The 26,284-nt window shown below is 40.6% G+C and overlaps 2 protein-coding genes across 2 annotated transcripts; one reads left to right on the forward strand and one right to left on the reverse strand.

Annotated features, from left to right (window-relative positions):
• Positions 1-813: 813 nt before the first annotated feature.
• Positions 814-7,984, reverse strand: chpf2 (chondroitin polymerizing factor 2). Its single transcript, XM_026937223.3, has 4 exons — positions 6,847-7,984; positions 4,138-4,702; positions 3,365-3,547; positions 814-2,311 (listed from the first exon to the last, which is right to left on the reverse strand). The coding sequence occupies exons 1-4, from the start codon at positions 7,116-7,118 to the stop codon at positions 1,040-1,042; spliced, it is 2,292 nt and encodes a 763-aa protein (XP_026793024.1). The 5' UTR covers positions 7,119-7,984; the 3' UTR covers positions 814-1,039.
• Positions 7,985-11,658: 3,674 nt separating this feature from the next.
• abcf2b (ATP-binding cassette, sub-family F (GCN20), member 2b) lies at positions 11,659-24,531 on the forward strand. The gene is made up of 15 exons (XM_034303204.2): positions 11,659-11,899; positions 15,614-15,768; positions 16,027-16,239; positions 16,458-16,640; positions 18,516-18,687; positions 18,788-18,883; positions 19,037-19,139; positions 19,829-19,924; positions 20,174-20,293; positions 20,837-20,926; positions 22,494-22,604; positions 22,732-22,794; positions 23,030-23,158; positions 23,285-23,488; positions 23,606-24,531. The coding sequence occupies exons 2-15, from the start codon at positions 15,633-15,635 to the stop codon at positions 23,720-23,722; spliced, it is 1,833 nt and encodes a 610-aa protein (XP_034159095.2). The 5' UTR covers positions 11,659-11,899; positions 15,614-15,632; the 3' UTR covers positions 23,723-24,531.
• Positions 24,532-26,284: the final 1,753 nt, after the last annotated feature.

Genomic DNA, 26,284 nt, shown 5'->3' on the forward strand with positions numbered 1-26,284 from the left:
TGGCTAAGTTCAGTAAATGCTGAGTAAATAGCAAAGTAGTTTTCATTTTGACATACCTTTGACATGGAAGTCACAGAATTGGTGCAATCTCTCTGATAAGTTACGCAATAGGGCTCGACAGGCCATCACATACACTTTTCAGAGACCATAGGGCCATTCAGCTCAGCTATCAGGTAATATCTTTAATGTGGTTTAAAAAACATAGGTCTTTAACTGTCTGACTGTTGTGCTTTTTAAATAAAGCTGTACTGTTAATACAGTGTACATGTTTGACTACATACAATTAGGATTAGTGCATGTAATCAATACTAGCATTACAATATGCCTGCATTTACATTACACTGTATTTATAATTACTATTATTACTACTTACTATTAAGCACTATTAGCAGAGGTGCCAATATTCACGATTTTTGACTCATTGCTATGGAGATATGAGACATAAAATTCACCCATTCACTGAAGGAAAACAACACGGGATGTGAAAGATGCACATTTGCTACTTTCACCTCACACCGGCACCAATTTTTAGTCTTTCAAGCCAATAGAGAAACCAGGTGGGTGGGACTGTGGGTTCTTTGATCATTAAAAAAATCATTAATAAATAATAAATGAAGGCGCTTCTTATTGTTGCCTAGCATACATCTGAAAATAGCTGTCTCATCGCTTGGGTTTTTGTAGTAAAGTTACGTTTTTTCTCTCTGCCTGCTAGTATGTTTTTCCTTATAGCAGTGTTGACACCTCTGTATCAGATACGTAGTGACTGTAACTCATCACTAAGACTTTTAGAAAGAATCAGATGTCCAGACTTACTGAATAAGATATCTTTAATCAGTTGTTGCTTTAAGTGGATTTGCTTTACTGACTGATTTACTGAAACAGTCTCACGTTCTATATTCTCAGACTTACGTTCAACAAGTTCATCATGGAACTAAAGTTTGGTTTTCACAGTTTGCAGACTAATATCCAGTAAGGCCAGTTACATTGGCAGAATGAGACTCCTCATAGGCAGGTCTACCTCCCTATCCAGCCACATGTCCTAGGTGCTGTTTGCCTGCTCTTGTTCAAACAGAGCCATAGCTAAGTGTGATCGTGAGGCCAGGCCCTCTAAATTGCTCAGCACACAGCGATGGTAGATGTCTTCACTAAACCGGGGGTTACAGGCTCGCCGTACATATTTCTGGATCAAAGCTGGCTCCACGGCCCGGAAAACATGTAAGCTTGAGTAGCGCACAAAAATCTCGTAAACGTCCATGCTCTCCAGCAACTCATCATTGTCCATGATGTCAGTGGCCATCTTGGTACGGGTGGCCATGTAATCTGCATTGTAAAAACACGCCTCCTCAAATGCGTGCCGGTCAAAGCGGCCGTCTCGGAGTGCCTCCGAAGAAAACGACGAAGCTGCAGAAGGTTGCTGGTCTCGGTACACCAGAGCTGGGCTGTACTCTTGGAAATGAATAGGGAAGAAGACCTGCCAGTTACTGATGGCATTCATGCGGCAACGGTTCAGGAAGTCACCAGTGACCTCGGTCCAGACGTTGGCTAGGAAGAAAAGCGTGTCCACTGGATGCTTCTTGGAGATGATGTCCATCAGCTTGACCTGTGAGGGAACCTCTGTTTTGACGCTGATCCATGGGATCTTCACATCGCTGTAGCGCTTCTCCACCTCGCTGATCATAGATTTCACGCTGGCGAAGACATCTGTCTGGCTGACCCTCTGTGCATCAAAGGGGTCATACACAAAAAGGAAGGTCAGTAGAGCATTGTCTCGTGTGTCCAAAGTGTTCATCACATACGTGTCCAAAAAGTTGCCCACAAAGTCCTGATCCCGTGCAGTCACTGGAAGGATGACCTGCACTCTCGTTGCTTCAGTCACATAGGGCATTGGAATGATCTCTATGGCACTGAGAGGCCTTAGCAAGCCCACCCGCTTGGCGATCACCTGACTGTGGCCCTTCTGTGTGAAGGCCTGTAGGGCCAGGTCCAGTATATACTCCATACCCCGTGTGGGGTCAAAGCGGCGGTAGCCATTCAACAAACGCTGCTTCCGGAAACGCAGCTGTGGTTGATAGCGCTCGTTTAAACGCTCCACAGCAGTCTCCAAAATGGAGTTAACGTCTGCACGGTCTGCTCCACGGAGCTCACACTTCGGGGAGCTGTCTGCACAGGAGTAGATATGCTCTTCTGTGAAATACTCCCAGTTGATTACTTCAAATCGCGTCTTGGGACGGAAAGGCGGGTTGACCCCAATGGGCCAGGTGGCTCCTGCTTTGCCTTCTGGAGTGAGCTCACTCAGATTGTTGATTTGAACCTGTGGCAGAGTAGACAGAGCATTAATATAGATTCACCAATCCAGGATGGCATTTTACACTCTGTTCACCACGAGTGGAACTGACTTCTATTCTACAGCTAATAAATTCATATTACTAGTGGGTCTTTGTGCTCTGTACGGATTACAATCAAATGGTTGTTTTAGGCAGCCTGTCTGGATGCCCCTGGGGACATTTGCCTCCGCGGCCAGGCTGGTAATGCAGCAGTGGAATATTAGTGTGAATTCTGCACTTCTCAAACAACCATGGCTCTTTCATTAGCCATTAAGAGACCAACGGCATTAGAGAATCCAAAAGAGAAAATGACTTCAGAAAGGTCAGATTAAGCAAAACAATTTGCAATGCAGTAAATAAGAAGTCATTAACATGTTTAAGAAGCTGTTTTCCAGCCTGATTTTCTTTATAGCTAGAACCATAATTTCCAGACTAAAGGCAGAGTTGTACCTAATGAATGCAACTGGGCATGGTCAGACTGTTATCTTGGCTACACAAGGCAAGCTAAGAAAAAAGAGCAAGAAAAGAAGGCTAAAATACCAGTGCTATTCACAGCAGATGTCTGACCAAAAAGAAATCCCATATTCTCATGCAACATAGCAAAAACAAGTAAAGTTTGTAATACTTAATATGAAAAGGTCAAACATTATTTCTTATTGATATTTGAACGATCCTATAGAATTGAATTCAGAAAACAGATTGCTGTGTAGACGACATTTATGCTCATTACAAATTAATCCAAAACACATACCGCTTTTATGTGCATTTTGCATTTTAATCCTTGTGCATTTTAATCCTTCTGTGTTTTATAATTTACTTTTAACTCATTTGGATGGTGCTTTTATCCAAAGCAATTTAATGTTGAGACAGGATACAACTGAGCAGTTGAGAGGTTAAAGTTCTTGTGCAAGGACCCACAGTGGCAGCTTGGCAATGAACTCACAACCTTCCGATCAGCAGGCCAAAGCTTTAACCACTGAGCTACATCATTTTATTATGTGAGTAATTATAATGTATCTGCTATAAGACAAGCTACACACCTGGAGCTGCTGTATTTGAGCATAGGTCCAGTCCAGTTCTATCTGGCTGTAGCGTTTATGTAACCGATACATGAGTGCCGGCTCTGAGACTGGGTGCACGGTGAAGGCGTTCTTGAACTGGATGCTGTCCTCGCGCTCAGGGTCTGCGTTTTTCTGCAGCTCAAAGTAATAGAAGCTCATCTCCTAAAGCACAGGAAATATGATAGGAACAACATGTTATTTCAGAAGTGTAATATTCTACTAACTACTATGAGTTAACACTGAAACAGAAGTATACTCAATACATTCCTAACTTATAGAAAGTGATCAGTGAAGTTCAGCTTCAATATAAGGCTTTATACTGTAGAAGCGCTGCTTTCGGATTATCACTTCAGACTGGTTAGAAGGGTTAATTAATTTTCTATAACAGCACAGATCTTACAGTATTAAAAGAACACTCTCTGGCAAAAATATAGCAATGGCTTCATTTTTAACACTGCTATTAAACTGAGAACATCATGCCACGGGGACATGCCAGACCGTCGGGAACACAGCTGTGTGATTATGGGCATTCTTCCAGTTAAAATGTCTCATTTCGTATTGACACATCTCAAAAACAAAATACAGTATATTCCTTCATACTCAGGAAATGACTAGTAAGCATGTCACAATAGTGACTCCATTCAGTGTAAAAGTTACAAGACAGGAAATGAATGTTAGAACAATATCTGCTTCTTCATCATCAACTATCTGTGACCTGAAATTCAAGATTTTCATGAGGAATTTAGTTTCACCTGGTGCTTTTCCATGCAGCTCAGTCCCAGGTAGTCAATAATGCAGCGGCCCAGCCACTCATCAGGCCTGACGCTGAGGATGTCGTTGCGGCAAGCGTCGAGGTGCGGCTGTAGCCGGGCCAGCAGGCTCCGTGATAACAGGTAGCCATACCCGCCGTGGCAGTATCGAGCCCGCTCTTCACCGCCAATAAACTCTTCTGCGCGGCCCATGTAGAGATCCTGCCCCGCACTCAAATGCCCCACTAGGTTCATGATGCGCTCCGCCTGGGTGTATGTGTCGTCCTGGGCCAGATAGAACCAGTCATATTCGTTGCCATGGTGCTGATGCAGGTGACGGATGGTTTCATACATGAGCCAGACGGGCCGGTCGTCTCCATGAGCGACCACAGCCATGCCGTGGGGCAGCTTCGCACTGCGGAGGCCGGTGAAGAAAAAGGTGCGGTGGAAGCGATGCGCCACGGTGCGGTTCACCGCCACGGCCAGCGTGTTAAGGGTGGCACGCGAGGTCAGGATGCCCACCAGGAGGCGCTCACGAATGCCAAGTTCCGTGTGGATATAACGGGTCCTGCAGCAAACACAGAGGAATGCTACCCTTAGAAAATGAACAGACTAGTAAAAAATAAAGAGTACACATTACATCTTTTTTTTTAACTCCTGTTTTTAATACATTAAATATTATAATATTTTTTTTCCGTCTGCTATCATGGAAATGTGATGAATTATTCTGTCTATATAGTATCACGCCATGTGCACTATATGAAACAAAGCTCTTCATAGCCTTTTCTATTCATTCATTTCACCATAAGCTCTACCTCCTCTCGATGTGGTGTTAGGAAAAAAAAAAGTCAGACGTGAAAGTAGCAGCTTTGCAAATCAGTGAACTTCTTGTCTGTAGAGAGCGCTTCACATCAGGCATAGAGGTTAGTCCAGGCGAAGAGAAATGCTCTTAACACTCTACTGAGCATCTTGCTAAAAATCTAAAATGATATAAAAGCTTATTTGGGGAGGTCTTGTGTTAGGCACTATGTGTATGATCTTCATTTAGATTAAGACACTTGATTTGCTTGACTAAAGTATCTGGAGGATATAAGGTTTAAAGTGCAAGTTGCATCTATTTTAATATTAAGTGGCCATTTAAATAAAGCTTGTTAAAGCTAAGATGAGTGGTTTTGCAGGAGACTGATACGATACACACGCCAGTTTTTTCCATATGATGCCAAATGTTGTGTAACACCGCTACCTTTTTCTGCGCAATCTATTTCAGTTTTCCTCTTTTTCACATCATTTCATATAGTTTTTCAACATTGTTTGCTGCATAACCATTCCACAATAACTCTAACCAACACAGCATTCAGTGAAATGTAAGAGAATGCCACTCAAGTGAGAACTGCAGACTCGTTTAAGACTGTATGAATAATCATAAATTTAAGAAATCTGACGCTGGAAATACTACATACCTGGGAATGGAATTCACACAGTGGCATTACTTTTCTGCACTCCAGAGCAGCCGTGCTCTACTCTACACCTCAGTAATATTACACAGAATGTTCTATCTCACACTTGGTTTAGGAAACACATCTATGACAAGAGCCTGTTTTTCTCCGCTCTGTACTTCTGCAGTGATATATTTCTTATTATGCACATAACCGCATTATTTAAACCATAGTCTGGATTCAAAAACACAATGCATTCTACCACAGTTCTGTTTAAGAGTCTATATATGACAAGTTTCTCCATTTATTTCTAAAAATGTGCTCTGGGAAAATGTGTGCTGCAGAAATGTATCATCAGTTAAGCCATTTTTCAAAATTAGCCCCTATACTCCATATAAAAAAAAAAAAATTCCACTAGAGAATCTTTTATGAACTCTGTTTAGTTCTCGCTCTAGTGTCTTTTTTTGTTTGTTTTTTTGCAGACCAGGAATTTATTGCTGTTTAGTCAAATGTAAGGCTACATTTACATTTTCTGATTTCTGCAGAACAACTTAAGGCAGGATACAACTGAGCAGTCGAGGGTCAAGGGTCTTGCTTAAGGATCCTTGGCGGTGGTGGGATTTGAACTAACAACCTTCTTACCACTAGCCTGAAGCCTTAACCAGTGAAAGAGCACTGCTTCACAGAATGACCTGCATAAATATCCTGTGTTTGCCCATTAAGTGATTACAAATGCATTGTAATGTGCAAGACGTCAAAACGCCATGTTCTCACGACTGCAGAAATAACAAAAATCATATTTCACATGGTGCAATTTTGGCACTTTGCGAAATATGACTGCTGTGCTGCAACAATGTTGACATCAATACATAACTTTAATCTTAACCTCCTTCAGTTTCTGTGGTGCTCAAAAGTCTATGAAAAGTCCTGAAAGTTGCACTGTTTGGGTCACTTTTTTTTTTTTTTTACAGTAATTGATTATTATGGTCCCTGTGATATGCTGGAAACAACAAAACAGGGAAATGTCCAATAACTGTTTCTCTTAACTTTTGATAAGTTCCTTATGGAAAAGTGCCTTATACAGTCTGGTCTCAATAACAACATAAACTTTCATTTGATGTTCTTATTCAAAGCTGCTACAACTAAAAAAATAAAAATTACAATCCAGGCATAGAGAGTTAAGGGTTAAAGGAAGTCTCTGGAAGTCCAGGGATTTGAACTCACGGTCTTCACTTGCTCAAAACCCCAAAATGACTTATCACTTAGCTTTACTGACCTGAGCACTTTCTTATGCGGCTTGCTGGGGTCCTTATGATAGGGTACAATGCGAGGTTGGAAATCCTCGTTCCTGTCCCCTGCGTCCGCTTTCTGGGGTTCTCTGACATGAGCTCCCTGAAGAAGTCCAAGACGCAGCTGATCGCTGCAGACCTCGTCCGTGTCCCCCTGCGTCCAGGACACCATAAGCAGGCTGAGACTGCAGCCCAAAGACAAGCCCAGGATGAGAGGCAGGGCCGGCCGGAAGACGGCGAGGAAAGAGGACAGGCGCATGACTGAAAGTGAAGCTGTACGATGGATCAGCGTCCTCTGAGTCCTCAGGAGTAGTTTGGATGGCAGGAACAGCTTTGACTCTCCAAGTCAGTCAAGTCAGAGTACTGAGAAATGCCTTGTGTATAAGGTGAGCTGGAAACTAGGCTTTCTCTGAAGGGGACATCTTTGATTCTTAACTGAGGTCAGTTAATGTAGTGAACCCCTCAGCAGGATGTCGACTACAGCTTGACATGTTATAGGCTCAGTGTGCATTTTCTCTTCAGTAGAGATCATTAATAACTTATAGGGGAAATAAAGTAAAATAGAATATTATTAAGAGTTGAGTATATAGCTAAAATCTCATTTTAAACCTGTAACCAACCCCAAAAACTGTCTGGATTCCTCAGTAACAATGTTGCTCTGTTCTTCCTGATTTGATCCACCCACAAACTGAGAAGTAGAAAATACACGTCGCTACTTGCCACTTAAATGAGCAACAAAAAAAACAACCCTGGCGTCGAGTCTCACCACTCACTCAGTGACTTATTAAACTGAAATAGCATCTACAAGCACTGTTGATGTTTTTAATCTACATTACTAAAGCTATTCCAGCTATCTACTCTTTGTTTTTTTTTTTAATACAATACCCAGTAGTCAACCATCTTCTTTTAATTTCATAAATAAAAAAACACCATAGGTCCGTTTTGTCTCTCTTTGTCGACAGCAGCAGCTCTTCTTCAAGCGTAAAAATACTGAGCTGCAACGTTAAACTAAAAAAAAATTATAATAAACAAAATAAAACAGTCAGTAAAAGTGGACTGGCGTAAATACTCCAAAAGCAGAGACACCGTTACGCGACTTAGAGAGGAAAAAAAAAAAAAAGCAGCACGGGCGCAGCGCGTACAGTAGACCTCCAGAAACAAGACACGAACACAAAGGTTCCGCCCTCAGCTTGACTATAGTGTGCTTGCTTGTCAGGCAAGAAGCCAGGACGCCTGTGATTATTTTATGATTATTTTTTAACGCTTTTACAGTTTTTAACGTTGTTATAGTTGCTGTAGTTATTATTAAGTTATTATAGTTACTAACTATAACAACAGCGAGCAAGTAACGCTGACAGTGAACCACTGGAAAAATCATTTAAATGTTTTTTTTTTTTATCAAAAGTGCCTTGTTGTTATTTAGTAATTATTTACTACTTGAAAGCCAGGGTCTCCAGTTCCATCCTGAGCTTGGGTGACTGCCTGTACCAAGTTTCTGTGCATGTTCGCTCCCATATCCACACAGGTTTCCTCAGGGCTCTCCAGTTTCCTCCCACCTCCCAAAACATCCATGGTATATTGCCTCAGAGTGTGAATTAGTGTGTGTGTGTGTGTGTGTGTGTGTGTGTGTGTGTGTGTGTGTGTGTAAGGTGCACTGCAATCGACTGGCGTTTCATCCGGGGTTTGTCCCCACCCTACACCTAGTGTTCCCGGGATAGACTCAGGATTCCCCACAGCCCTTACCCTGAACTGGATTGTTTAGTTTCTGCCCCGTCACGTCATTGGTTGTTTCCCAATTGTGTCCAGGTTGACACATTTTTTTGTGTTGAGTCCTGGATTAATTTGTCTTTATATACCTTGTTGCATTCTAGTCCTGTTGCAAAGTTTCATACCTTTTATTGTGCATCTCAGAGTGTTGGTTCTTGTTTCCTCTTTTCCTGGCTTTTGTTTCTCAGACGACCCTCGCTCATGGTTATGTTGATTTTGGATTGTCTTAGTTTAATGTACCTGCGATTTGACCTCTGCCTGGAATTATGATTTATATGATTTATATGATTTGTTGGATTTCCCCAAATAAACACCACACTGATTTTATGCATTTGCATCCTACCTCTACATACTGCACAAGATGTGATTATTCGCAAATCTTATTAGAGTAGGAATAACATACAACAGCGCTGTTTTTGCCTTATAATCTCTTTATTATTAGACAGTATTAGTTTATATTAAGCTGTGTTATGCTAATTACACAAACACCACAGTGTCCTTTTAAAAATGTAGAAGGAATAATAATAAGAAAAATTGTATTATTTGCATCTTCTCAATCATAGTCATCTTGTTTATACAGACAACATTACTATTAAAACTATATAAAATAATAGCCTAACTTGTAGTGATGTATATGTTTTTTGTAGCAATTTTGAGTTAACAGACATCCCATATCCCTAGAGACAGATTATAAAACTATTATTACTATTAAAATGTCCTACATATGACATCATTATTAACTCAAGAGCTCATAAATTTACTTATATAAATCCAAACCAAATTCTCCCAACAGAGAGTCGGGGTTAGATTCTAGACAGACTGTAAACACTATTATTAGTATTGAAACGTCATATTCTAATGGAGCATTTAGTGGCCCACTGGCATGCAGAATAAATCTATCTAAAGTATGTCTATTTCATCAAATTATGATAGACAAAATATAGCCCTATGCCCCATTTACAACTTATCAGATAATTGAATATTTCCCATACAATGGATATAAAAAGTCTACACCCCCCTGATAAAATGATATGATTTGTGATGTAAAAAAATGAAACCAAGATAAATCATAAATCAGAACTTTTTCCACCCTCAATGTGAAATTACAACGTATAAAAATTAAGTGAAAAACAATCAGAAACATTTTAGGGGAAAACAACCCCACAGTGAAGCATGGTGGTGGCAGCATCATGCTTTATGGCTGCTTTTCTTCAGACTTTTATCAAGGTTTTTGAATGGCCTAGCCAGAGCCCAGACCTGAATCCAATTAAAAATCTGTGGGGTGACCTGAAGCGAGCTGTGGACAGGAGATGCCCTCACAATTTGATGGATCTAGAATGTTTTTGCAAGATGTGCCATGCTGATAGACTCTTACTCAAAGAGACTGAGTGGTATAATATAATCAAAAGGTGCTTCAGCAAAGTATTGGTTTAGGGGTTTGCATACTTATGCCACCAGGTTATTGTAAGTTTTTTATTTTTCCTATTTTTCCCCTAATAAAGTTTCTGATTGTTTTTCACTTAATTTTTATACACCATAATTTCACATTGAGGATGGAAAAAGTTCTGACATGATTTATCTTGGTTTCATTTTTTTACATCACCAAAACCTGCCATTTTAACAGGAGTGTGTATTTTTATATCCACTGTATTCTGTATTCTGTTTTGGTCTGTTGTGTTTTTGCAGTAAAAGTTCCCACACCCACTGAAAGTCCTGTGACCAAGTATACATATTTTCTCATATATAGAGGGTTTCTGGCTATTAATTACATTAAAAATGTCACATAAGGCATGCACACAAAAAGAAAAGAAAAAAGAAAAAGGGAAGAAGGATAGGTTAACTCAAGGGAGTGTATGGCAAAGTTCTTAAGGCAATACTGTATGTAGTTTGATTATGCATTACAGTCATTTACATTTCACGGAATGTGTGTGTGTGTGTGCGCGCATGTCTTTTCGGCACTTATTAAATAGTTTGTCCTGGGCCAGGGCAATACGCTCTACGCGCATGACCAACAGAGGATTTAGACTGAATCAAATCAAAATTGAATCGTATTGCATCGTAGCAGATTCAGCGATATCATCAAATATCAAATTGGTATTATCAAATTTGGAATTGTTAGCTTAAGGTTCAAAATCGTATCATATCTTCTGAAAGCCTGAGGTTTACACCCAGGTGGGCCTTCTCATGGAAGAATAACGAACACACTACCATGTCAGTGTCACTGCACTGGTCCTATGGTGTTCCCTTTCCACTAACCGTGTGTGCATGATGCCCGGTGATAGACCGGCATCCTATCCAGGGTGTGTACCCTCCTCACGCCCAAGATCCTCCACCGTCATCCTGACCAGGATAAAGCAGTTACTGAAGATGAATGAATGAATAAATTACATGGGCTACACTCAGTGCACTCACACACTGACCTGTATGGCAGGTTCTTTGATAAAACTGTTAGTAAGTGTAGCTACAACGCTGCTGAAAACAAACAAACAAACAAACAAACAAAAAAACAGTAGAAACCATCACAGAAATTCTAATGGTTCCCACTACAAATACTATTACAAACCATCAGCTGTTAACCATTAAAACTATTACCATTAGGATCCTTAATGGTGTCCACTAGACATAACACTGCTCCCAACAGAAGGCAACAAATTACCAGTAGAGACCCAGAGGGACCATTAGAGTTTCCATTAAAACCATTACAATCCCCATTAAAACCATTACAAATTCTGTGAGGGTTTTTGTCATGTTTTTTTCAGCACTAAAGGTAATAAAGTGTCTATGAGTGATGAGTGTGTGCCTCTAAAACCTGTAAATCTCCTGATGGTAATGAATGTATGATTTATGGTGTAATGTAAGGTTTATAGCCATGTGGAGCTGATGTGACATGTGCCCCTCCCTGAGAGAAGAGGAGGTTTGCTCTTGTCCTAATAAGGCTTGCTGACTGCCTCTGCCTCTGTCTCTGTCTCTGCCTCAGACTGACTCTGCCTCTATCTCTGCTTCTGCCTCAGACTGACTCTGCCTCTATCTCTGCCTCTGCCTCAAACTCTGCGTGTAGCTGCCTCAGACTCTGCCTCTGCCTGAGACTGCCTCTGCCTCTGCCTCAGACTCTGCCTCTGCCTCAGACTCTGCCTCTGCCACTGCCTGCACTGCCGGCTACCAGCTGCACCTCTCCAGCTAAGATAGCTCTTCTTACACAAGCTTAAACCCTCTACAACTTTATCAGCAACCGAGTCAGAGCGACACTGCCTCACCCGGAGCGTTATTTCTTCGGTATGTGTCATTATATTAAAGATTTTCGAGCTGACATTATTTATTATTTTTATTTCAGTAATATTTGAAAGTAAGGTTCATTCTCTGTGTGAGCTTTTTAATGCTGTTACCCAGTTAACACGGTGCGATGAGCTACACAACATGAGCGGGATTTAAACTGCAAAACTGCATGTTTAGTGCACAACAACCGCTTTTAATAGTTTTATAATCAATTTCAGTTATGACTTAAATCATGTAGGGTTATAGAGTGGAGATAAATGCTATGGGAACCACTAGCCAGGTAGCATGTTCGGCAGGCTAACACGCCGGTATGGATATAACATGTATGTAGGTAGATATTACGTGCATGCTATAATATTGGCTGTATATTTTGCCAACATAACAGTCGTGACATGTTCCGAAAAATGTCTTTTTTTTGTTATTTTTTTTTTTATTATTATTATCATTATATTTGCTAGCACTCTTTTTGCTGATACTGGCAGCTGTTGTAGCGTTGACACTTGTGGGAACTGGTTAGCTAGCGTTAGCTTAGCTCGGCTTAGCCGGGCCTGGTTACATGCTGCACTTGGCACATGCCAGTGTAAATGCGCAACACTTGAAACTGTGCCTGTGTCCCAAATGGTGCTCTGCTCCCTATTCCCTACAGACTCCAAGACTACCCACATTATGAGTATTCTGTGTCCCTTATTTGGACATTGATCCCAAGAAGTGCATTGTGGGACATCATAAGTTGCTCAGAATACTGTTCACTTCACTTTTCAAACAAAAAGGCAAAAGTTCCTAAATGCACTATGTAGTGAATAGTGTGCTGTTTCAGACACACCCTTTGTCCCTCTGTGTATTTCTGTAGACCAACTAAAGGTTTTTAGCGTGTGCTAAATCTGCCCTAAATATAAATATGTTCATTACAGAACAGACAAACAAAATCTTAGCCAGCAATAGGTTATTAATATTAGCATGTGTACTAAATAGGTAACTAGGACGGTGACTGACTTTCAAGAATCATGTGGTGAGAGATGACAACATCTTAAATAGAACATAATCTGAATAGGGTCCAAATTGTCATTATGTATAATACTTTCTTTACACATACATTATGATCTTGAAAAGAGATGAAGGTCACAGTGCAGGTTTAGACAAGAGTGGTATGACACCCTTGAGTAGACTGAGATCTGAACTCAACCTTCTGCTCATTAAAAAAGTTCAGCATGCTGCTCTTGCTGTGATCGGGATTCGGACTGGGTTTGCAGTGGACGTGACACTGAGTTAACCACGCAGCAAGCTCCTGTGCAACATTTAGAGAGCAAATAATAAACAACCAACCTACACACAGTTGTTAAAGAACACTCTTGAATTGTATTTAATCTATGTGGACAAGCACTGTATTTGCCGTATGTCATTATCCTAAAGTGTGACGAGACATGGGCAGTTGTAGCAACAGTTGGTTGACTGGGGGCAGTTGCAGCAACAGTTCGTTGACTGGGGGCAGTTGCAGCGACAGTTCGTTGACTGGGGGCAGTTGCAGCGACAGTTCGTTGACTGGGGGCAGTTGCAGCGACAGTTCGTTGACTGGGGGCAGTTGCAGCAACAGTTGGTTGACTGGGGGCAGTTGCAGCAACAGTTCGTTGACTGGGGGCAGTTCGTTGACTGGGGGCAGTTCGTTGACTGGGGGCAGTTGCAGCAACTGTTCGTTGACTGGGGCAGTTCGTTGACTGGGGGCAGTCGTGGCATAATGGTTAGAGAGTCGGACAGGTAACCCAAAGGTGAACCTGAAGGTCGTGGGTTAGAGTCTCAGTTCCGGCAGAGATTGTAGGTGGGGGGAGTGAATGTCCAGCGCTCTCTTCCACCCTCAAAACCACGACTGAGGTGAGACCCTTGAGCAAGGCACCGAACCCCCAACTGCTCCCCGGGTGCCGTAGCAAAAAAAAGGCTGCCCACTGCTCCGGGTGTGTGTTCATGATGTGTGTGTGTTCACTACTGTGCGTGTGCACTTGGATGGGTTAAGTGCAGAGCACAAATTCCTAGTATGGGTCACCATACTTGGCTACACGTCACTTCACTTCACTTCTTCTATAAATTTGTAAGTACCGACAGCCATTGACAGTGCTGTTTGTTCATTCAGTCTTTCATTTTTCCTTCCACTTTTCTCTCTGGGGGTCACGATGGTGTCAGGCTGAGAAGGTCAGTAGCTCCCAGTATGATCCCAAGCGAACTGAGAGATAGAATCTGTCCAACGTGTTCTCGATTTGCCCCATGAGACATGCCAGATACAGCTCCAGTGAGCACCAAATACCTTAATTGGCTCATCCCAGTCCACAGAAGCAGTGACTCTACTCTGACGATCTTCCCTTTTGCCAAACTTCTCACCATATCAGGGAGAGTAAAGCCAGCAGCTTGTAGAGGAACCTCATTTCTGCTGTCTGTACTCATGACGTTATTCTTTCAGTCACTACGCACAGCTTGTTACCATAGATGTAGACCACTGCAATGTGATAGTGTCTCAGGGCAATAGGAGAGGCAACATTACTACAGATTTTAAGCTAACTCAGCTAGAGTTTCCTTGGCAGTGTTTCTGGTGATCGTGTCTTACTGCTGATGTTCAGTACTAAAGTGTCTTGGGCACATGTAAATATTTCTCATCTACTGTGAGTTGTCATTGAAATTTGCATTGTTGATAACAGCTAACCATTTTTCACTTCTTTCCTTTTCTCTATTGACTGACTCAGAGCATTTGTTAATTTTGCAACTCTAGCCACATGCAGGAGATGAGATTCAGGACCCACACTGTTCTGGTTTTAAATAGGGGATGTGGCCATGTCTGTACAATGCAAGCCTAGACATTCTGAGAGATGTAAGATGTAATGCATTGTCTGAAAAAGAAACAGAGTCCGTAAAATTATACTGCAAAATGTCTTGTTTATTTTCTGTTTTTTTTTTTTTTTTTTTTTTTTTTTTTGTTTTTTTTTTTTTTTTGACTGCATGATCGTTCCTCTTTAATGTTAGGGGCTCATTCCAATATTATTATATAGAGCTTTTTTCAGGATCCTCTGAGAAAGTCTGGCCATGTGATGATTAGCATAATGAGGAATATACACTAGGCCAAAAGTTTGTGGACACCTGACCATCACACCCATGTACACTTTTTGAACATCCCATTCCAGATTTAGTCCCCCTTTGCTGTTATAATAACCTCCACTCTTCTGGGAAGGCTTTCCACTAGATTTTGTAGCATGGCTGTTGGGATTTGTGCTCATTCAGACACAAGAGCATTAGTGAGGTCAGGCACTGATGTTGGACGAGGGGCGTCTGGGGTGCAGTCAGCATTCCAGCTCATCCCAAAGGTGTTCAGTGGGGTTGAGGTCAGGGCTCTGTGCAGGCAGTTTGAGTTCTTCCACTCCAACTTTGGCAAACCATGTTGTTATGGAGCTCGCTTTGTGCACAGGAGTATTGTCATGCTGGAACAGGTTTGGCCTGCTTAGTTCCAGTGAAGGGAAATTGTAAGGCTACAACATACAAACACATTCTAGGCAATTGTGTGCTTCCAACATTGTGACAACAGTATGGGGAAGAAGCACATATGGGTGTGATGGTGAGGGGTCCACAAACTTTTGGCCATATAGTGTATCACGGCTTATTGGCTGTTTCGTTGAGAACAATAATTGTCATCTTCGCATCACATTGCAAATGTCTTTAACAAGCCATGTTACTGTGCAGCCCACAGAGCTCTGCAGCCATGCCCTCAGACCTTGCCAAGAAGAAGGCTGCCAAGAAGAAAGAGGCAGCCAAAGCTCGTCAGCGAGTCAAAAAACACGAGGAGGTCGAGCAGCCGGAGGAAAATGGAGCAGTTCCAAATGGGGAGACAAATGGAGGTGTGTTATTTAAATTACTGATTGAGAATGCTTCCAATGCAATAGACAGCCGTGTGCATTGGTGATGAATGAACAGTAACTGGTACAGAGCACACTGGTATGATCCTGTAGCAGCCGCTCATTTATTGCTGTATGCCAGCATTTAAAGCTGGATAGTAGCCATATTGTCACAAAAAAGCAGTTAAAACACCTTATTTTATGTCATGTTTTTCTTCTATAAACTCTTCAGCCGTGTTCATTGTGTTGTCTCCTTTGCAGATGTTTCTGCCCTGGCTAAAGAGCTAGATGAGTTTGAGCTAAGGAAGATAGAGGCTCGGGCGGTTACAGGTGTCTTGGCATCGCACCCCAACAGTACAGACGTTCACATCAGCAGTCTTTCACTGACTTTCCATGGGCAGGAGCTGCTGAGCGACACAAGCCTGGAACTGAACTCAGGCAGACGCTACGGTCTCATTGGCCTCAATGGCACAGGTGTGGATTATAGTCTTGTAAGAGGTACCAAACCTGAGGTGCTGATAGACCACAGTCTGATGGTATTAATGCGCCTGCTGAAGATTCTGATGCTTTAGTAAGGCTAATATAAAAAAAATCCTGGTTCCTAATGTCTTTTTGCTCTTCTGGGAGAACCAAAAGTTGAACACTTGTACAAAAAGATTATACATTTTTTTCCCTAATGTCTCTTATGACAGGTAAATCTATGCTCCTGTCTGCTATTGGCCATCGAGAGATTCCTATCCCAGAGCACATAGACATTTATCATCTGACACGTGAGATGGCTCCCAGTGAGAAGACAGCATTACATTGTGTGATGGAGGTGGATGAGGAGAGGATCCAGCTGGAGAAGGAGGCAGAAAGACTGGCCCATGAGGACTGTGAGTCACACATACAAGAGAAAGAAACAAAGATGAAACACTGTAGTGACCAATAAACCAATATTCTGTATCCCACCTAGAGTCTGTACGCATACATTAAAGGCTCACTGAATGTGTAATCTATGCAGAATTATAAATTGTCTCTGATTAAGATGCTGTCTTCACTGATGTCCATTGTTTAAAAAAAAAAAAAAAATTTGTTGACTTTTAGGTATTGAGAATTGGCCTGAAATAGAATTTCATAGTAAATACACATAGAGTAATTAAACATAAATTTCAGCATGACACTGTGGTTAAGGCAAATTGTCATACATTGGCGCTGGACTTAAAACTGCGCCTCGCTCGAGCCGAGGTTGCACAAGAAAAAAGGTCCAAGCTCAGGATCATGCGTAACTGAGACATGTCTCTGTTTTCGCCAAACTCCATCCCATGTGTGCAGCTGTCATGCAGATTCTGTAAAGCGCTTGAATATGTGGTTAAGTCTGAGGTCTGAATACTGATGTGCGCAATTTCCATATTAAATCCTTACTAAGCATGTGGAACTAAACCCTGAATATTGCTGTGCATGGGATTCTTTGTTGAAAATGAAAAAAAAAACCCCACAAGAATATTGAGTCAGGGGACAAAAGTACTGAGCCTGTTGTGAGTTGCCTTGACAATGCTGTAATAGTAATTCACAATCAGCTCTTTGTCAGAGGTGTCAGATCTGAATTGTCAGGAAAATTGTACACGTGCATCATATGCCAACTCGGCTATATCATATGTCATCACTCCTTAACTTGGGCATGAAAGAAGTCTGGCTACACGGTGACAGGCAGGAGGAGAAAGAGTAACTGTGTAAACAAAGGGGGTTTTGCATTTCTCTGTATTTTTGAGAGTGAGAGAAATGTCTACTTGCCATCGGTGTGTAACCTTTTTATATTATTTTTTGTTTTGGCTAACATGCTCTCTGGCATAACGTGTATGAACCATTTGGTTTTATTATGGAACTGCTATTCAGGATGAGTGTTGACTGTGTACCACCAGAATAGCTTGTGTAGAAAGTTATGTAGTTGTGTAGAAATATTATTAAACACTTCAGTTTTAAGTGTCAGATTAGTAACTACATGGCAGTACTATTCCTTACTATATTTGTCTTTTATTGACCAAATGGATGAGCTAGGTGTAAATTCTGTATATTCTTTGTGAATAAGGTCTCTCAGAACCTAATCCTACAAAGTACTGTTCTTAGATTTAATAGGTTTGTTCTCAGATAATAATAGGAATGATAAGACATACAGTACGGTGCAAAAGTCTTAGGCACTCTATATTTTTTTTTAGTAAAAACTTTGTTATAGATTTTTATTTTATGACTTCTACATTATTGATTCAGTACAAAAACCATTTTAGATTCCCTAACATTAGTTTTCCTGCACAATATTAAATGTTACAGAAAAATGTTTGTATGTCAGTAAAGAAAGCAGCATATTACATAAGAGACACTTTACAGACAAAATACATAATGAAGGCTGCTGGGTTTTGCTGCAAAAATAGAAGAAGTGTGGCTGGATCTGCAAGATGCTCAGTAACACTTACCAGTTAACTTCCTTGTAAAACTGCATATGTTGTACCTGAGACTAATAATTTTTTTCTAAAGCAAAGGGTTGTCACACCAAATATTGACTTTGTTGCATTTATTACTGTTTATTGCTCTTTATAGTATTTTTTTTAATGTAGAAACATTTAATATCATTATTTTTGAAGTCATTTTTACTCTACAGCATTTCTTTGCATGTGTCTAAGACTTTTGCACCGTACTGTATGTCAGTAGATTATGTCAATATGGTGTCTATAACAGCGAAAATTAAACTTTTTTTTTTTCTTGTTTACATGTAGCAGAGTGCGAGAAGCTGATGGAGATCTATGAGCGCTTGGAAGAGCTGGATGCAGACAAAGCCGAGGTTCGAGCTTCACGCATTCTCTATGGTCTGGGCTTTACCCCAGCCATGCAGCAAAAAAAGCTCAAAGACTTCAGCGGCGGTTGGAGAATGCGTGTCTCGTTGGCAAGGTGCGAAGTCTGCATGGTCGATTCGTGTCTTATAAAAGAAATCTCTTGTAATATTCACTCCTCTGTCTTTTTTCTATTCTTCTTTCCTCCACTCTGTCAGAGCGCTGTTCATTAAACCTTTCATGTTGTTACTGGATGAACCCACTAACCACCTTGACCTGGATGCCTGCGTGTGGCTGGAGGAGGAGCTCAAATCGTACGTTGTTCAGTCTTTTAACTGTATTGATAGATCGGTGTTAGGCAAGATTTTGGAACTATGTGGATAATTTTGGCTAATTCTTAAATGCCAGCAGCATCCACATGTAGCACGAGTGTGAATGCTTAATTTTTGTGGTATTTTTTTTTCTAGGTTTAAGCGAATTCTTGTACTCATCTCACACTCCCAAGACTTCCTGAATGGTGTTTGCACCAACATCATACATCTACACCACAGGAAGCTCAGATACTACACAGTAAGTTGTTTTTAGGCACTTTATAAAGAAGTGATTAGACAAGAGATGAATGATGCAGCAGCTTCCTGTTCTTACAGATCTAAACACACCTTATCCATCTGACCAAGGATAACTTAATCAGTCAGAGCAAGAGATGAGTTTTGGAAGTGTGTGGGTGGCTGTTTTTTTCCAGGAACAAGGCTTAGCAGCCATGTTCTACTCAGGTCTGCAAATCAGAGTGAAGTGTTTCACATCATAGTGTTACCACCACACTGAATAAAATGGAAAGTATTATATCTAAAGGAGGGGGAAAATATACAACATTGCCTAATTTGTAGTTTAAATTTAGTGCCCTACATTGGTTACCCTTTTGTGCCTTCTAGTGATTTCTTGTTTAGACCTGAAATGTGACATTTTGAGGTCACATTTCTGAGGATGCTTTCACACATGCAGCATTTTCTATGTTTGAATCAAACCCTGGAGTGTTTTCCCCCATGGTTAAGTTTGTTTGTGGACCAAAACAGCCGGTCCGAGAGCGTCAGAGGTGGTCTCGGCCAGCTTCCAACTGAACTCCAGAGTGGTTTGATTGCAGTGAGAAAGCAATTTCACTCTGAAGCGACCTGACTGTATGAAGCGAACCATTTTAACAAGAAAGAAAATCCAAAAACATACCCTCAGCATTTTTTTGCGCCATCTGATTTCGATTATAGGGCAATTACGACCAATACGTGAAGACCAGGGAGGAGCTTGAGGAGAACCAGATGAAACGCTACAACTGGGAGCAGGACCAGATAGCACACATGAAGGTAAAACACTGCTGCACTGCGCGTATGCTATGAGCGGCTCCTCCTCCCTTCAGTGTCATTACTCCCACTTTAACATTTGCTGATGTCTGTCTTTCTCATTGCTCCTCTCTAAATGTCTCTTCCATTTTCATACTGTTTCATTCCTTATTTACATCATTGGGAGTACATTTACTCGAATTATATTGTACAGTAGTTCTTTTCCTCTATGTGAAAACTGAAGCAAACCTTTCTGTCCCGCTTTCTGTGTAGAACTATATTGCTCGATTTGGTCACGGCTCGGCTAAGCTGGCTCGTCAGGCTCAGAGCAAAGAGAAGACGTTGCAGAAGATGGTGGCCTCAGGCCTGACCTCCCGCGTAGTTACAGATAAGGTTGAGTGCGCATGTGCATACACACACACACACACACAGTTACTAAATTTAATATTAAGCACTACATTTAGTATTAAGCATTATATGAGCATCGATATTACATGTTATGATGGAGTAGCACTTGATAAATGTCTCTTCATTTAGTGCCCCTGAGAGCTGTATGACTTATAGAGGACTGGACAGATATTCACATTTCAGAAGGACACAGAAATTCCTATTTCATAGCTTAAAATCCACTATCCAGTGTTTTAGCCCAGTATTGATCTCAATATCTCTCTCAGTACTGGGCTTGTACATTCCTACTCATGTACTGTACATCCATGGCTATTCAAAGTGGTTGTAGTTCAGAAACCACATCATCCTCAACATCAAGCAAGACCATCTGAGACCAAAAGCACTGTACTTCCACCTCTTCCCTGTTCTCCACCATAGCAAGCATTCAGTTTATTACACTGATCAGTTGTTTCTAGAGGTACTATACGTCTATACTATTGTACTGCTGCTGGAACATAAACCTAGAGCTTCTCTTCTTTCCTCCTGCAGACTCTGTCATTTTATTTTCCTCCCTGTGGGAAGATTCCGCCTCCTGTCATCATGGTGCAGAATGTCAGTTTCAGATATTCCGACGACACAGTAAGTGTGAAGTCCAGGAAAAGAGAGTTGTTGACTGCAATCTCCTTCACTCATAATTTTCAGTGGTTCACCATAATTACAGTATCGCATTCATTCCTGTAGTACTTCAGTCCTAGGTCAACTACTGTGATACATAGTGATTAGGCATGAGACGATACACTAAAGCCATGATACAAGACAAATCCTGATATAGGCTTCAGCAAATCGAACCACTGCAATTTAATACATTGTATTATAAGAAAAGTAGATCAGGATTTAATAAGGTGTAATTTTCCCCTTTTTATTAACATGCTATTTCAATTTTTGTCACTCTCATAAATGTATTTCATGGCAATGTTATTAATATGGAAAGATTGCTTGATGGTAGATGTGCCTTAAATAATTAGGCTAAATAAACTTCGTGTTATCATCACTCCTACTGCTAACTGACGTCTACCTGGAATGCACAATAAAAAAAACCATAAAAAGTGGACATATATACAGTGGTTTACGGTAACTACCTTCAGATGGCTACGCTACAGATTTGCTGTTAATTCTGCAGTGTGAAAATGTTCAGCGGTAATGTACTATGGGCCGTTTCAGTATTATTTTCACGTGGGCCAAATGAAACTAGCGCACGGGCCTTGTGTTTAACATGTGGCATAACGCTTCCTTCTGATTAGCTCAACTTTTTTGGATTATTAAGTAAGCATGCTTCAAGCCAGGTTCCCAATCGCAAACTTTGTTCTCTGTATGCTACTATCTCTGGTGCTGCCACCTAGTGCGTAAGAAGAGTTAGAGCTTAACTGAATATTAAACACAAATATCACGATACACCTCAGAGAAGCGAAAATCATCTTGCCAGTATTTTGTATCATGATATTCAACAAAACAAAATTCTGTCTCATGCCTAATAGTGATGTATTTCAGATGACAACTACTGTGTATGTATTGAATATTAAATATATCTCTAATATGCTTAGTGGCTGTTGACTCTTCAGGACAGTTAGGGTGCTTTTTGCAGAGTGCAGGATGCAGACTGAACCATTCAAACACAAGTTTTGACTGAAAGGCTTCATCTGACCCGATAACCAGTATCAAATAAAAGTAATGAAACATCAATTACTCAAGTAGCTAGAGATAATAAGAGCAACAAAGTAACTGTAACAATGTTGGGAGTACACCACTAAGAGAACACAGGAGACCCAGGTTAAGCTGTTTATTTTTTATACACACACATGCTTAGCTCACTGCTCAGGGAGAGAGAGAGAGAGAGAGAGAGAAAGAAAGAGAGAGATCACATAAACATATACGGTCTCAAGTGTGCCGTGTTGTTTATTACTCATTTATTACGCACATCTAGCTCATCCTCACACACCAGGTTTAGTGGAGTGTTACTCATGTACCCATTTATATCCATTTTTGCAAAAAGTACATAAACAGAGGTGATGGATAAAAATTTGCACAACTGTTTTGCTGTTCAGAGGGAATTTGTATGAAAACAAACATAGCCTAAAGCCTAGAATCGATCCTTGAGTTCATCGAGGGCCTACTGACCTTGTATTTTTTTTTAAAATTTTTTTAAAAGCCATATATTTATAAAAACCTGGAGTTTGGCATTGATCTGGACACGCGAGTGGCTCTGGTGGGCCCTAATGGAGCAGGGAAGTCCACACTACTGAAACTGCTGATGGGAGAGGTCAGCTGACCATGACAATGTTAACAACTTAGTTAACAAATGTGTTTTGTTAACTTCACACTCAGTGTACTTAAACCTCAATGCCTCCCTGGTTTTTGTTTGTTTGGGGGTTTTCTTGCTTTATTAGCTCCTCCCAACTGATGGTATGATCAGGAAACACTCACATGTGAAGATTGGCAGGTATCACCAGGTGAGCCATTTTCTCAATTATATGAGATATGCATACATATGCATACATATGCTAGCTTTGCTATTTTTAATGTTTAAGCAGTATTTCACCTTCACACTATAATAACCAGGGACAGGGGCTTACAAATTACCTACAATACATCATCAAATAAATCAATAAATACTGGGGTTTTCATATCTCTGGTTTTTATCAGATAGTTCAGCTTTTGAGTTTTTGTGTCATATGTGTGTTGTAGCATCTGACTGAACAGCTGGAGTTGGACCTGTCTCCTCTAGAGTACATGATGAAGTGTTACCCAGAGATCAAAGAAAAAGAGGAGATGAGAAAGATCATCGGACGGTACGGCCTGACGGGTAAACAGCAGGTGTGTGTCTGTTTGAGCGAGCGAAGGAAACACTTGCATCTGTTACAGCCTGCATTTCTGTAAAACAATATTTGGAAACAAATAATACAGTATTTAATGTATAATAAATTTGACATTTCTCTTCAGGTGAGTCCCATCAGGAATCTGTCAGATGGTCAGAAGTGTCGTGTGTGCTTCGCTTGGCTGGCCTGGCAGAACCCCCACATGCTCTTCCTGGATGAACCTACCAATCACCTGGACATCGAGACCATCGATGCACTGGCTGAAGCCGTCAACGAGTTTGAGGGAGGGATGATGCTGGTCAGCCACGACTTCAGACTCATCCAGCAGGTAGGATAACTGGCGCACACAAAGACCTCAAAGCTGCTATTAATGAATCAGCAGCTGTTTTTAACTGTTGTCCTTCTGCCAAACTGTAGAAATGACTGTGATCCTGTTTGATTCCAGGTGGCTCAGGAAATTTGGGTGTGTGAGAATCAGACCATCACCAAATGGAACGGAGACATTCTGGCGTACAAGGAGCACTTGAAATCAAAAATTGATAAACAGACACACGACGTTTGAAGATCTAGAGCCGGGACTCTTTCCTTTGCATCATGGATAGATTACTTTGCCCTGCTCATCATACTGTAATGCATGTGATCTAAGAACATTTCCCACAGACTTTCCCCAAAATTTCAGAGTGGATTGTTACTCGCATTCCAGTGTTCCAGCATCAAAATACAGTACATGCATTCTCTATTCTTTGGAGAGAACTTCACACACACCAATCATAGTCTGGGTATCAACTGTCACTTTTCTTTTTATTTAATATTATAAATGCAATAATGTTGAATAAATCAAAGTTTACCAAAATAGTAGGCTAGGAGTTTAATCACATGAGTATAATCACATCATTCGAAACCAATCACTCAAAACACATTTGCAAAGCAGTCTTTAATGAAATTAGCTTTTAAAAGCTCACAAATGCAAATTAACAGGTCCAGTTTGGGGCAACAGGATACTAGAGGTCAACAAGAAGGCAGGCAAAAGACTGATAGGCAGTACAGCAAACTAGGGAAATTATGTAAATGGCTAGGGGGGATAAGTAAAGAACATGAGACATTTTGAAATGAAATGTGCAAAATCATAGTATGTATAATCCAGGCTTAATCAGTGCCTGCATTAACCGATGTGCATTAATGATGCGGAGGGCAGCATGGGATATGGGATGCATAATGACTCAGCAAACTTGTTCCATAGACTGTGTGTCTAAATGCTGGTTATACAGACTACACTATAAAAAAACTAACTGTAAATTTTATAGTAATTTACTGCCAACAGGGTTGTCAATAACGTACTATAAAAAATTACAATAAACAACTGTAAACATATTTACAGTAAAGTACTGTAAAATCTTAAATGGTCAAATAGTGCAATTGTGTAACTAGGAAACTCATTACAGTTTTCACATGAAGTCTGTTTTGTTGAACTTATCCACTGTTGGAGACTTAAGTGCAAAACTGTTCATGGCAATTGCAGTCCTAAAGCTATCATATCAATTGTAGTCCTAATCCATCATAGCATAACTGTTCATATGAACTGTGGTCCAAAGCCATCTTCATGGTCTTTAAGTGGTACCATCCTCAGTAATCTCAGTGATCTTCAAGATGGATCAGGCAGGTCTGGAGAGCAGAAGGGGTCAGGATCACTGGTACCTCAGGAGTAGCATATGTAGCTTGAGAGAGAGAGACAGAGAGAACTATATAGTGCACTATTTGGGTTGTTCACCATTTTGTAAAAAAAAACAAGAAGAATATCCAGTGTATTCATGAAATATCACAAACACTGAAATGTTTAGTGTCCCTGGTGGCTACAGAATCCTCCAATGCACTGTGTGCCATGTGAAGCAGACACATGACATTTTGTTTTTCTGGAAGCATACAATTTGGACTAATAGAGAAATTTTTGTGATTATGTTTATATGATTTAATGTGACTGGCATCATCGAACGATGAGAGAACTATAATGTGTGTGAAATTGTTCGTTTGAATCACCAAATCTTTTCCCTTTATCACTGTTCAGCAAAGTGAAGAGAATAGTGAACAGGGTGCAATTTTCAGACACAAACATGTAATGTTCAGTTTTAATGAATTTTGGAGAACAGGCTTTCCTTTCATCCAGAATAAGCACCATGCAGGATAGAGAAACAGCATATCATGATTCAAACTCTAAGCTATTCAGTTATCCATCTTAAAATAGGTTACACGGAAATGACTAAGAATGTTCGAGCCACTACAATGAAACTAATAGAAATAAAACTAAAATAGAATAGAAATATAAGTCTGGACCTTGAAGTTTAAGGGTTGAGTACAGACACTGTTCCAGTTCACACATCCAGAACTATTACTATTACTATGGTTTTACTACAGTATGGTTTGTAAAGTATTTAGTGTTTCCAAAGCTGATGCTGATATCTTACATAATCTATTCCTTATTAGAATCATTAGCATTTTTTGGGCAAAACATCATTCAAGAGATACTATGACAAGACAGATTCTGTATCACACAATACAAGGAAATCTTGTAGTCGTCCTGGTTGACAAATTGTGAATCCTACCCAATTCAGAGTTTATTTTTTTCTTTGCCAGTATATTTTTCATTTCAAGATGGACATATCTCTAAGGATCCTCAAGGGTGAACCCTTAAGAGATCCACTTGGAACCTTTTCCAAAAAAAAAAAACTTTCTGTTGTAGGGTTCTATATAGATTGTCTAAGGGTTCACCCAGAAAGATACTTTAGAATTTAACACACAGGCAACAGTAAAGAAATTGAAGGAATTATTGGTTCATTCATCATTAGTAATCACTTCATCAGGGTTGCTGTGGATCCAGAGTCTGACCTGGGAATGCTGGACATGAAGCAGGAATACACTAGTCCATCACAGGACAACACACACACTCATTCACACCTAGGGGCAATTTGGAGTAGCCAGTCCATCTAACACTATGTTTTTGGGAGATTGGAGAACCCGGGGGGAAACCCACATGGCCAAAACTTTGGTTATCTACTTGTTTAGCTATATTTATGTTGTGTCATAAATGAACTGCACAACATTCTTCATCTTCTCTCTCTTGGCATTTCTT

This window comes from Pangasianodon hypophthalmus, chromosome 4 (assembly GCF_027358585.1).
Source record: "Pangasianodon hypophthalmus isolate fPanHyp1 chromosome 4, fPanHyp1.pri, whole genome shotgun sequence".
In the NCBI taxonomy this organism is placed as follows: Eukaryota; Metazoa; Chordata; class Actinopteri; order Siluriformes; family Pangasiidae; genus Pangasianodon; species Pangasianodon hypophthalmus.